At 27.2% G+C, this 12,162-nt stretch overlaps 1 protein-coding gene across 1 annotated transcript in view; it reads right to left on the reverse strand.

Annotated features, from left to right (window-relative positions):
- Positions 1–2,470: 2,470 nt before the first annotated feature.
- Positions 2,471–12,162, reverse strand: part of LOC126903716 (phospholipid-transporting ATPase ABCA1-like) — a 26,722-nt gene continuing 17,030 nt past the window's right edge. Inside the window, exons 2-25 of the mRNA XM_050682123.1 lie at positions 11,653–11,884; positions 11,310–11,392; positions 11,120–11,250; positions 10,907–11,060; positions 10,597–10,841; positions 10,286–10,520; positions 9,617–9,972; positions 9,013–9,372; positions 8,792–8,947; positions 8,499–8,709; positions 8,186–8,432; positions 7,984–8,120; positions 7,723–7,916; positions 7,504–7,662; positions 7,227–7,439; positions 6,875–7,151; positions 6,465–6,767; positions 6,104–6,398; positions 5,840–6,038; positions 3,969–4,156; positions 3,725–3,895; positions 3,494–3,672; positions 3,191–3,339; positions 2,471–3,113 (exon numbers count right to left, since the gene is read on the reverse strand). Coding sequence (XP_050538080.1) covers positions 3,072–3,113; positions 3,191–3,339; positions 3,494–3,672; positions 3,725–3,895; positions 3,969–4,156; positions 5,840–6,038; positions 6,104–6,398; positions 6,465–6,767; positions 6,875–7,151; positions 7,227–7,439; positions 7,504–7,662; positions 7,723–7,916; positions 7,984–8,120; positions 8,186–8,432; positions 8,499–8,709; positions 8,792–8,947; positions 9,013–9,372; positions 9,617–9,972; positions 10,286–10,520; positions 10,597–10,841; positions 10,907–11,060; positions 11,120–11,250; positions 11,310–11,392; positions 11,653–11,870 — 4,902 coding nt within the window. The 5' untranslated portion in view covers positions 11,871–11,884 and the 3' untranslated portion in view covers positions 2,471–3,071. The remainder of the gene's footprint in view (positions 3,114–3,190; positions 3,340–3,493; positions 3,673–3,724; positions 3,896–3,968; positions 4,157–5,839; positions 6,039–6,103; positions 6,399–6,464; positions 6,768–6,874; positions 7,152–7,226; positions 7,440–7,503; positions 7,663–7,722; positions 7,917–7,983; positions 8,121–8,185; positions 8,433–8,498; positions 8,710–8,791; positions 8,948–9,012; positions 9,373–9,616; positions 9,973–10,285; positions 10,521–10,596; positions 10,842–10,906; positions 11,061–11,119; positions 11,251–11,309; positions 11,393–11,652; positions 11,885–12,162) is intronic.

A 12,162-nucleotide genomic window follows, 5' to 3' on the forward strand; every position in this document is an offset into this window, starting at 1 on the left:
TTTTTTTTTTGTGTCTGTTACCACATTTTCTCAGCTCTCATCGAACCGATTTCTTTCAACGATACGTCAAAAGATCACAAATCGTATCTAGTCGAAGACATTACCCTCAAAAATTGAAAAAATTTCCTTCATTCCCCGCAAATGGGGGAAATCTCCAAAAAAATTACAATTTTTAAAATCGGAAAATTTTGTTATTTTTTTCACTTTTTTTGCTTAAAACTTCCATAACTTATTTTATGTAAAGCGGATTTTCTATTGCTGTATCCCCAATACATACATATTTAACCATTTTTATCTCAATCCACACAGATATAATTATTAATTTTTTGACCAGAAAGAAAATTGTTTTACTATTTCCTCCAAATTTATTTATTTTCATTTTATTTATTTGATAAATACAATTTAGTTATAAAAATAAATTGATTGTTTTCCATGGTAATAATCGATTAAAACTGTAACAAGTTAATTTTATTCAGCTAGCCGAGATGACGAAGCCCATAAATATTTGTTCAAACATTTTTCTAGAAATACTCAAAACAATAAAAGTATATCGGCCGAAGATGAGGAGACGTCGAAAATAATACTGGAGACTGTCGATTACGAGGCGAAAGCGTATAGAACACAGTGAAAAATTACAAAACATTGCATGTCAATTTATTTTAATGATTTTTTTCACAAACTGATAGATTCCTTCTTTTCCATTATTTTATTTCCATTTTATTATATAGAAAAGTAGCCAATATGTTGGTGTCTTCGCTTAAGCTTTCTCGAATGACTCACAGTAATCTGTAATGCATATTTAGCAAATGTTGCTCATTAACGACATCCGTGACAGAGAAACGTCCAGCGCTCAATATCATTGTTGTGCCGGATGTGTTATTATACAAATATTCATAATGTATAAATAAAGGTTACCTATCACACCTATATATCATTAAAAATAATTATATAACTTCAAATCAAGTAAATTTTTACTTAGCGAAAAGCTATTTAAATGTAACCTTAATTTTTATAATTATGAAATTTAAGAGGAAGACTCATGTCACATTTTGTGCGAATATGAAGCCTTGTCCACACTAAGTTCAAACTATTTGAGTAAACCTTTTCCTGAAAAAGAAAATATTAAAAACCGAAGACCCAGAGAGATACTTAATTTCGCCGAAAAGACAGGAATCTTTGGTCATCCATAGGGGTGACTTAATGGTCCACCCTTATACAATGATAGGTATAATGTAACAACACTTTGATGATAACACTTAGGTGAGTAAACCGAATTAAGGCAATTCGGTATGAAGTGCGCAAAATAGACCAACAGGTCTGAGTGCATGGACATTATGTCCACCTCGATAGTAACTAAAACTAAAAGGACTAGGGATCGCATTAACAACCAATATTTAATTTTAATGGGTTCAGTTAATTAAAATTTTATTTTGAGATTAAATTATTTATTTTTATTTTTTTTGTATGTGACTCAACATGTTTAAATTAAGTTATAAGAAATTGCAAGATGACAATAAGAAAAAAATAACGAAAATTGAGTATTAGCAGCTAATGTTGTTGAATTTTAATAATTATGATTTAATAATACAAGATAAAGTTTATAGAAGTATGATAATTTTAGGATTTAACTAGATACAATTTTACCACATACCATATAGTAGCAATAGAACAGCATATTAATCGGTTAAAAAGTTCATAAACGATTATAATTCAAATAGGGGTGCAATAGAAGATAACAATGGAGTAATTATTTATGAGGACAAATATAAATGGAACGTATGGAAGAAATATTTAGAGCAATTATACGAGAAATCTTAACACACTGGAAAACAGCGACGTGATAGGACCAAGGGTGCAATTCTTACGAAGAGACAATAAAAATGCAAGTAACAGGGAAGAGTGGAGAATTGCTACAAACCAATCTCAGAATTAAATATAAAAGAAAATAGATATTTGTAATATTTTTCTTACCAAAAAATTTTCATTAACATAATAAAACACCAAAATATTAATGAGTAAATTAAGAGTTCAACAATAATTTTTTCTCTGCATCACAAAAAATTCAAACATCGTTAATCGTTCAAATTCTTGTTAAGTACAACTCATATGTGTTTTAAATGGAAGTTTTTGTTAAAAAAAATTTGTTTTGAGCAATTGATTATTATCTAATTTTACTAATTAACAATTATCTTACTCACTAGAATCAATCTGAAAAGTCTAAAATCAGATTTGGAATCAACCACAAAATTTAATTCAGAATCTATTATAATATTTTTCGACACAAAAATGTATTTTATAGTGTCATTAGTCATTATTAAAAACTATTTTGCTAAAATTTCATTTTGATATGAACTAACTAATATTTTATGTGTTATCAGTAAATCTAATTGAAACTCAATTATTTATCTATGATTGAAGTATGACTAATGATAAAAAAAAATACGTTTTCAAAATCAAAACAAACTAGGAAAGATCTGTACATTTTGGTATGATATATTTTTATTCGAAATGAACAAAATTATTCTTAATAAATTAAATATACTCAGAATTATAATAATGGTAATTTTACAGTTAAATAGGATATATAGTAACTAAATAAAACATCTTAATTACTAATTTTATATCACTTATAGATAGAAAAATCTTATTCATCTAATGAACTGTACATTGAGCATTAGAATAAAACTAAAACTCATACGCAAACTGCTGGCTTACAAAACAAAAATATGCACTTTACAATGAGCTTAAGTTAAAAATAAGCTTTGGTCCCGATTTAAGCTTAAATTCGCTGTCAAGATATATTCAGTAACTTATATCTTACATAATTAACGTATATTGAATTATCACATATATTACTATATTACAAAACTATTTTTCAATAATAGTTTACATTAGTCAGCCTTCATACACAAGAAAAAACGAAACAGTAATAGTAATAATAATAATAACAACATTATTATAATGTTGTAAATGTTGAACGTTTGAATGAAAGTAAACATTTTCAAAATTGACATGGCACTTAGTCAGCTACTAGTCATACATTGATAAAATTAGGATATCCATAGACTTCACTATACTATTTGATTGCGATTTCGAGTAAAATTCAAAAATACCTAAAACAAATATTAATGAGATTGTATATTATTAATCATATAAAAACATTTCATGTAAATATGAATTAATTAATTACTTGTTCTAGACTGGTTTGTGTTATTGAGTAATCATCAATTAACAATTCTTTCTTTGCTTGTTCCATTTTTGCGAATGCATAGGAACATGGATACTTTTTAGGAATGTGAAATAAAGCTGTGATTTCAAATTCTTCTCGTAACGTTGCTCCTAAAGAAATATAATTTAATAACTGTTCACAAGGATTTTTAATTACGGTAATTTTAGTTTAAAAGATTTCATAATTAAGTCAATATTTTATTTTACTACTAATTTATATTGAAATGTGTTACAATAAACGTCATTTTAATATACATTTAATTACCCGAAAACGAAGTCAATACAAATTCTTTGGCTTTAGTGTAGTTGTCTGGATGGAATTTTACGTGTAGTTGGTAACCTACAGAGAATTTATTTTTTAAATGTTGCACTGATCCTATACAACAAATTCTGCCATCTACCATCACGGCTAAACGAGTGCAAAGAGCTTCACATTCTTCTAGACTAAAATAAGTTTTTTTATTTTATCTGTCATTATAATTTTTAAATATCATACCTGTGTGAAGTAATGAAAACACATTTTCCGCGATCTCGCTCTTCACTTACAGTATCCCATAAGTGTTTTCGTGCAGCAGGATCCATACCAGATGTTGGCTCGTCTAGGAACAAAACTGAAGGATCTCCAATCATAGCAATAGCTGTGCTTAGTTTTCTCTTATTACCACCACTAATTTAAATTCCAAGAAATTATAGTAAAAGTTAATATCAAATCTCAGATAGTTATCATTTATATTTTATACCTATATGTTTTAGCCTGTCTATTTAGATAAGGCATAAACGCTAATCTTGATGCTAAATGGAAAGACATTGTAGTAGCCTCTTTATTAGACATTCCTCTAAGTCGACAAAAGAAATAAAGAGTCTCAAAACCTGTAAGTTCTTCAATAAGACCATTGAATTGAGGACAATAACCACCAACCTCATGAATCTAAATAAAATGCCAAATTAAAAAAAAAATGAGTTCACTGGTTGATAAATTTTTGGATTAGCATTGCAAGTAAAACTAAAGTAGTCATTTTTATGGATAAATAATAATAAGAATATATAAATACTTATACTAGATTATATACAATATGATGTGAAATCGATAAAAAAAAGTTCTAGCAAAGTAGGGACGCGGCACAGAGTGAGTGCGACATAGTTGGAACAAGTATATTTGACAGTGATTAACTATCATAAAAAACGCTTTGATGCAAATCTGTTGACAGTATATAATTTTTAGATGGAATTTTTAGATTTTTTCAAGAGAAAATTAACACCTATTCTCTTTAATTGTATCCGGATTACAAAGTTTACGATTTATAAATATTATACAGGTATGAATACTTATAAAAATTAAGTTTAGCATAAGATTGTGATATTCAATAATTAAGTGTAATAATATTGACAGAAAAAATATACAAAATAAATCTGTGAAATTACATAATAACTTGTAGGTGTATAATTTTACATTTTCTGGGTTTTAAAATTTCACTCAAGTATTTAATGCTTTTTAAATATTTGCTTAATTAATAATAATGTAATTTTTAAAAAAAATGTTCGAATTTTTTTTTCTCATATTAGAACAACCATTGGGATAAGTATCTTTTTTAATATTGTAATGCTCTTCCAAAAAATATTTATCAGATTTTCCAAAACATTATCAAAAATTGAGTTGAAATTTTTTTTTTATATGCGTATGCGTTCTCTTTTGTGTCCGTTTTGTACTTAGGTTCTTATAGGATATTCATAACAATCATAGCAAAAAAAAAATTATTGCCTCTAGTATACATTATTAAAATTTCATTAGGAACCCTTTTTTATATAAAAGTTATATTAGTTTTAAAATGCAGAAAAAATTATTTTTAATTAAATTTTGTTGTGGTAGCATAATTTTAAGATACTGTTTAACATTTCTAAAATTTATATTAAAAATGTTAGTAATGTTAGATTTAATTATATTAATATTAGCTTCTTTTGACGTAATAATCATTAAAATCGGTGAAGAGCTAAGAATTTTGATAGACAACCATCTAAAAACAGAGACTCTTACGAAACCAATATCATCTCAGTTTTGCATCAAAACTAAAAAATAAACACATTTTTTATGTAGTAATAGGTTCTTTTATGATAATTCACGAACATAATACAACCTACTAAAATTTAATTAATTATATTATATATTTTAATCAATATTTAAATTTGTTTATTTATGATTTAAACCAAATTCGAAATGAAAATGATTTTTAGACTTAAATTCCTTATGATCACAAAATTGAATTTTTGAAATAAACAGCTCATTCGTTATGCATTTTGATTTATATTTTAATTTATGAGATATAATACCTTTTATTTTAGATATAATAATTAATAATTTTTTTAAGAAAAAAACAATTTTAGGAGTAGTTTCAAAAGATAACTTTCAAAGGCTAAATAGAAATCTATAATTAGGATTATCATTTGACAGTTGTAACTATAACCATTCTGCGATAATTAAACATAATGGAAATAACATCTTAGCATTATTAAAATGATATTAAATTAAAACTGGTATTATTTCTATCACCCAATTAAAAAACATAAAAGATATAAAGTATATTTTAAGATTAATATTTAATGTCATATTGCTTACTTTTTCACGATTGTTATTAACATGAATACCGCAAACATAAATATCACCGGATGTATTTTTAATATCTCCAGTAAGCATGCGAAAAGTAGTGGTTTTTCCAGCTCCGTTAGATCCTAATAAACCAAAACATTCATTGGGTTTCAAAGCCAAATTTATTCCTTTAACAGCTTGTTTATTTCCATAATTTTTCCACACGTTTCTATAAAACAATATTTTAATTTATGATGATTACATTTTAAGAATGTTTTGTTTAATTTATATTACTTTAAGTAAAGACAGAAATTTCGTGGGTCTGTATTACTCACGACCTGTTTCTCTTGTGCCACATCTGACTCGTAATAATTTAAATCGAATTTATCTTCATTGAGAGCTTTTTTCCATAGATAGCTGTAGAGTTTTAATAATGTACAATGAATTTTGTTACCATAGTACGCTAAATACTCGCACGACAATAAAAGCGAGACACAAACACAACCCAACCAGAATAGATGTACCATATTTCTTCCGATTCCCGGACTATTCCATGATAGGTTATCTCCATCCCATCCTTTACAGGTATCTATAATTCACAGCAACATTTACTTTAATCATATGATTGAAAACAGTTTAAAATTTTAAAAAATACCATTTTTATTGAAATCACAAATATCATTGTATTCATATGCCAAATATATATTCCTAAGACCACTACTCAACGCATAATGTGGGAAATAAATCATTATTGAATCAATAGCATCAGCTTGATCTTTTAAACTTAGAGGTTGCATGTCCAAAATCAAAACTAGCATGAAGATCATAGATCCCGTTAAAACACTGAACACAGACATTCTCGTAAAACTTGTCGATGGATTTGTAAACATATATGAAAACAAACCCATCAGTGGTAAAGTAGCCCATGAAAAAGCAACCAAAAGACTTAATACCAAACCTAAAAATGTATAACAATATAAAAAAAATTAATTTTTAACTATTTTATTTTAACTGGACTTATAAAAGGTAATTTACTGCGCTTTACTTATAAGATCATTTACTTACCCATTTGTTTAATACTGGAGTAACCAGGATCATTGTATAAATATAGGAGACCCATTATAGAGAAAATTATTGTTAAATAACTTATCCAATCCCACAATAAAGAAGCACCCCAGTAAGCTAAAGGTTTAATTCCAGCTATTTGTTGCATATGTTTTGCACCACTTTGTCGTTCTTTGACAGCAAATAAAACATATACTGCACATACAAATGCTTGTGAGATACCGCAATTGAATGCAATTTGATAACCTAAATTACTCCCACCGGTCAATTTCAATAGCTAAAACGTATTTTATGTAGTTTAATATTACATTCAATTAGTAATTCAATCTTCACTTGGAACTTAAAGTCTTACCTTATCTTCTCTTTGGTATGGCAATGGATGGTTTATGATATCAATTCCATAATCTTCGCCTTTAAAAGATTTCAATATAGCATTATATACCATGTTTAATGATAATGGTGGTCCATGATAAGGTTGGTTATTAAAGAATGCTGTTATTGTGTTGTTATTAAATACAGCTCCAATTATATATTTTTGCGTAAAGGGTGCTATATTTTTTGTGGCCTATTTTAAAATTTTTCATATAAGTACGAAATATTCACCAGATATGAGCTATTAAATCACTTACTACTTTTAATAAATGGTTCTCAAAGTAGTCATACTTGTGTGTATGCAAATCATGAACTGGATTTGAGCCACATGCTTTTTTATAAGACTCGTATATACTCAAGTTGTTATCTCCATTGTCAGAAACTAACATAATAGTACTAATTGGTTCCCAATAAGTCTAAAAGCATCAAATACTATTTAATATATCCTCAAATTACCGAATAAATTTAACTCTTACTCCTAAACTCATAATCATAGCTGGAAGATCCTTCATTCCTTGCCAAGCATTAACTACCAAAAATGCTAAGCATATGAAGAATACGGTTAAGCCAATTTGAAGGGAATGTAATACTAATGAACGATAAGATTGTAAGCATTTCTTTTCCATAATAGCTCCAGCTTGAATTATAAATAGTTTCCAACCAGTTGCCCCTAAAAAGTATTGTAATAAGTATTTATAACAGGTTAATTTTATTTTTTTTATGTAATGTGAACTCACTCTGTGATTTCATATCAGTTAAATCACTTCCCGAATCATAAAAAAAATGATCAAATCGGCTTTTTGAATCGATTGATTTATGTTTCATTGAATTTATTTGGAAATCTGATAGCTTTTTGTTTTCATCTTGACCAACTCTATAATACAATATTTAATATAAAAAAATTAAATTTAGTACATAAATATTTTATTTTATTTTCACCTCATAAAGACATCCTGTAATGACGTTAGCGTAATACCGTACTCTTTTATACCTAATGATGATTTATTTTGTTCTAAAGAATTAAGAAGTTCGGGTAAGAAAGATGAATCTTCAAGTTTATATACGACTTCCATAATTGTTATGCTGCTGGGTACATTATGAGGATAAAACTTTCGAATGAAATTTGTCAATTTAGAAACACTACATTTTACTGTATCTTTGACAAGTGTTAGCGTATAACCACCACCTTTATATATAAAAATTATCATTGAAAAAAGTAATCAAAATTTTTATCAATAATTAAAATACGTACCATATTCTTTTTTTAATGAAAATGGAGTGCCAACACAACAAAGTTTCCCAGCTTTCATGATAGCTACCCGATCGCCTAAGAGATCTGCTTCGTCCATTAAATGTGTTGTCATTACCATTGTTCGTCCTTCACGTTCTGACTGTAAAATGTTCCATAACGTTCTTCTAGCTGCAGGGTCCATGCCCGAAGTTGGTTCATCCATTAAAACTACCTTTTAAATAAAGAAATTACATTTTATTATGATTAAATATTGATATTAGAAATAAAGTATATGCTTAAAAATTCCACATTACTTTAGATTTTCCAATTAATGCTACAGCCACTGAAAGTTTTCTTTTCATTCCTCCGCTAAGATGCTTAGACTTTGTATTTAACATAGGTTCCAGCTCAAATTTTTCAGTGTACTTAGCAACTTCATCTTTAAGCATCTCACTATCTAAATTCTTAAGCTAATATTCCAAAAATATAACATATAAGCATAATACGCATAATTATTAATTATAATTGAATTTACCACTCCAAAGAATAACAAATGTTCTTTGACAGTCAAATCTGGTATAAGTACATTGTACTGAGGACATAATCCAAGAGAATTACGAATTTTTTTCATTTGAGTGTTAATATCATATCCTTCAATTAAAGCTGAACCAGCAGATGGTCTTAATAACCCAGTTAACATAGACATAGTAGTTGATTTTCCAGCTCCATTGTGACCCAACAAAACAGTAATTTGGTTTGGATACATATCTAATGTTAGATTGTTAACTACCGGTTTTCCATGGCTGAACCATTTAGTAAGTGAATTAATTTGTATACCGGATTTTTCTGAGATTGTAGCATTTGAAGAGACTTTTTGGCCAAACCAAAATGAAGGCTAACAAAAAAATTGTTTAATAGTATTAATAAAATTAACTCTTTGGTATTAAAATAACTATGACTCTTTTCAGATATACAGAATGTTAAATAAGTAAGGAAACAAGTAAATTATAACAAACAATAGAAATCTGAACACTCTATATAGTATGTATAAATAGCAGTTTATTGTTTATATTTGAAATAATTATTGAGTATTGCTACTTGTCTAATGATGATTTTTTTTTAAATAAATAATATCTTACCATAATTGGGAAATACCACGGAGGTCGAAAACCGCAATTTTTTGGAAACGCTGTTTCTAGATAAATAGCGACAACCAAAAACATAACAGTATCCAAAGCTAACATGCACATAATATCAGCTATACTTAGTTTGTCATCCGGGGAAACTGTTATGGAAATATTATCCCATGTTAGACCTTTTCCAATTCCTTCAAACATTATTAAACTTTGAAAAATATATCCTAATGCAGTATTCGGTAATAATGTAGATACTAAAATTTCTCTGTTGGTCATTGACGAATATTTTGGCTGGAAGATCATAAATGGTGCATAAGAACCAAACCAGAGAACGCCACCAACAGTAGCTGCTGTATTAGCTATAAAAACAATCAATATTGAATCATAATCAAAATATTTAACAATCAATCAATGTACATAAAACAAATATAAATCAAAATAACAAAAATTATTTGAATTTAATTTTGTTGAAGATAAAACACATAACTTAAAATATTTTTTTTAAATCTTTATGATGTATAATACTTCAAAATCTCAGTACCTAGACAATATGTAAATATAAATGCCAATGACACAACTGTTATTCGCAATCAAAATAACGCAAAGAGATCATAATACGTTGTTAACTTAAAAATAATTGTGTATCAGTAATAATTTAATATTTATACTGACCTTTTTTGAAGAGTGTTGCTATCAAAAAACAATATGAAATACCCGAAGTAACGTACAATGTTAAAATGGCCATGAGTACAAACGGATCAGAATATTGGAATACTGCACCCGTAGGCCATTCAAATGTAATAAAGAATACTAAAATAAGAAGAGGTATAATCCAAATGATAAAACTTTTCAAATACCAAGCCATTGCATGTAACCAATTATCCAAGCCCATGAGCATCATGGCCTCCTACAATGACAAAATACAGAATTACCATTATTATAAAAAAATGTAGATAACAAACAATCGCAATATTAATACCAACCTTCATTTTTGATTCTTTTTCAGCAGCAATTACTTTTATAGTATTAATTGCAGTATACACATAGCTAAGCAACACAACAGTTGATACAAAAGATGTAAGAGCAGGAAGCAAAGGATCTTCAATATATTTTGGATATGGAAACCTTTGCATAATTACTTCTGGAAATATTGCATTTGGAGTCCAATAACGAACAATTTCTCTGGAGATCCGATTTTGTAGGTACAAAAACGATTCAGAACTGTAACCTATATAATTTTTTTTAATATCATTTGAAAATGTACATTATACAAATAAAGTTCACTTTTCTTACCAGGTTCACCTCCATCATCTTTTTCTTTGTGTCTAGGTCCAAAAGTTTGATATAAAGGAAATATTAGATAAGTTCTCCAGTTAGCTTCTACCGTATCAAAACTCATGTAACTTTTGTTTGTTGCTCTCAAATGACAAGGAAATCTAAATTTAACCTATGAATCCAATAACAATTATTACAATAATCATTTAATAAATTAATTTTTTTACTTACGGCTATATTTTTAGGTAATTCTGTGTTATTAGGAGAAACGTTATCGAATCGTACTCCAGCCAAGTAATATTTCATTGCATTATTTTTGTTTAAATTCTTCTCCATGTAGTCTACATACTTGAAACTTCTCACTATAAAAATTTACAATTAGCTTATTAATTCATTTTCATTTTTACTCAAATATACTTACGCTTTAAATTTGGAAAATCATTAAAAGCTGCTACCATTATGTCATTTAATTTTGGATGATATGGACCCCACGCTAAAGTGTAACTAAAGAAATTATTTTTAATCATTTAATTATTAATAAAATAGTATTTTAAGATTAATTTTATGCTAATAGTTAATAGTATTAAATGATGATAAAATAGATAAAGGATGGATAATAAATAAAAATATTGACTTAGTATTACGATTTCATAATGTATAATTACATAATTCTCAAAAAAGTAAATTATTAAAAAAAAAATTAAATTATTTTATTCTAGGTTAAGGTAATCTATTAGGTTAGATGAAATGTTTAATTCACTTACTTTTTCATGTAAAGCACTGGAGGTTGTATTATCGGAAATGGTGGGAATTTAGTAGGTTCGTTGAATTCTATGGGTTGTACCCAAGATCTAAACATTACCAGTATACATGCCATAATAGCAGGCATTAATACTTCGATAATTGATTGGATCGGGTGTCTTTTTTGAATCAATAAATTCTTCCATAGTAGAAGTTTTAGTTTTTTCGTATTATTCCACATTACTTATATAAAATCTAAAAATAAGAAAAAAAACTTTACTTATTCATATGATAATAATAATAATAAATACATTTTTTGTACGTTCGAAATGTAAAATAAAGTAAAGTAAATGTGAATTTTTAAAAAAATAAAATTTTTTAATTGTTTTTAATAGAATTAGTTAACACAGTTTCAGTCGTCGAAATAATGAATGTGTATATACTACAGTAAATTTAGCAGATTATTATTAGATTCGATGCGAAGCTGAGAAGGTATTGGTTTTACTAAGATGTGTTTTTTTTTTTTTTTTTTT

The sequence above is a fragment of the Daktulosphaira vitifoliae genome, unplaced genomic scaffold (genome assembly GCF_025091365.1).
Source record: "Daktulosphaira vitifoliae isolate Bord-2020 unplaced genomic scaffold, ASM2509136v1 Scaffold_4, whole genome shotgun sequence".
In the NCBI taxonomy this organism is placed as follows: domain Eukaryota; kingdom Metazoa; phylum Arthropoda; class Insecta; order Hemiptera; family Phylloxeridae; genus Daktulosphaira; species Daktulosphaira vitifoliae.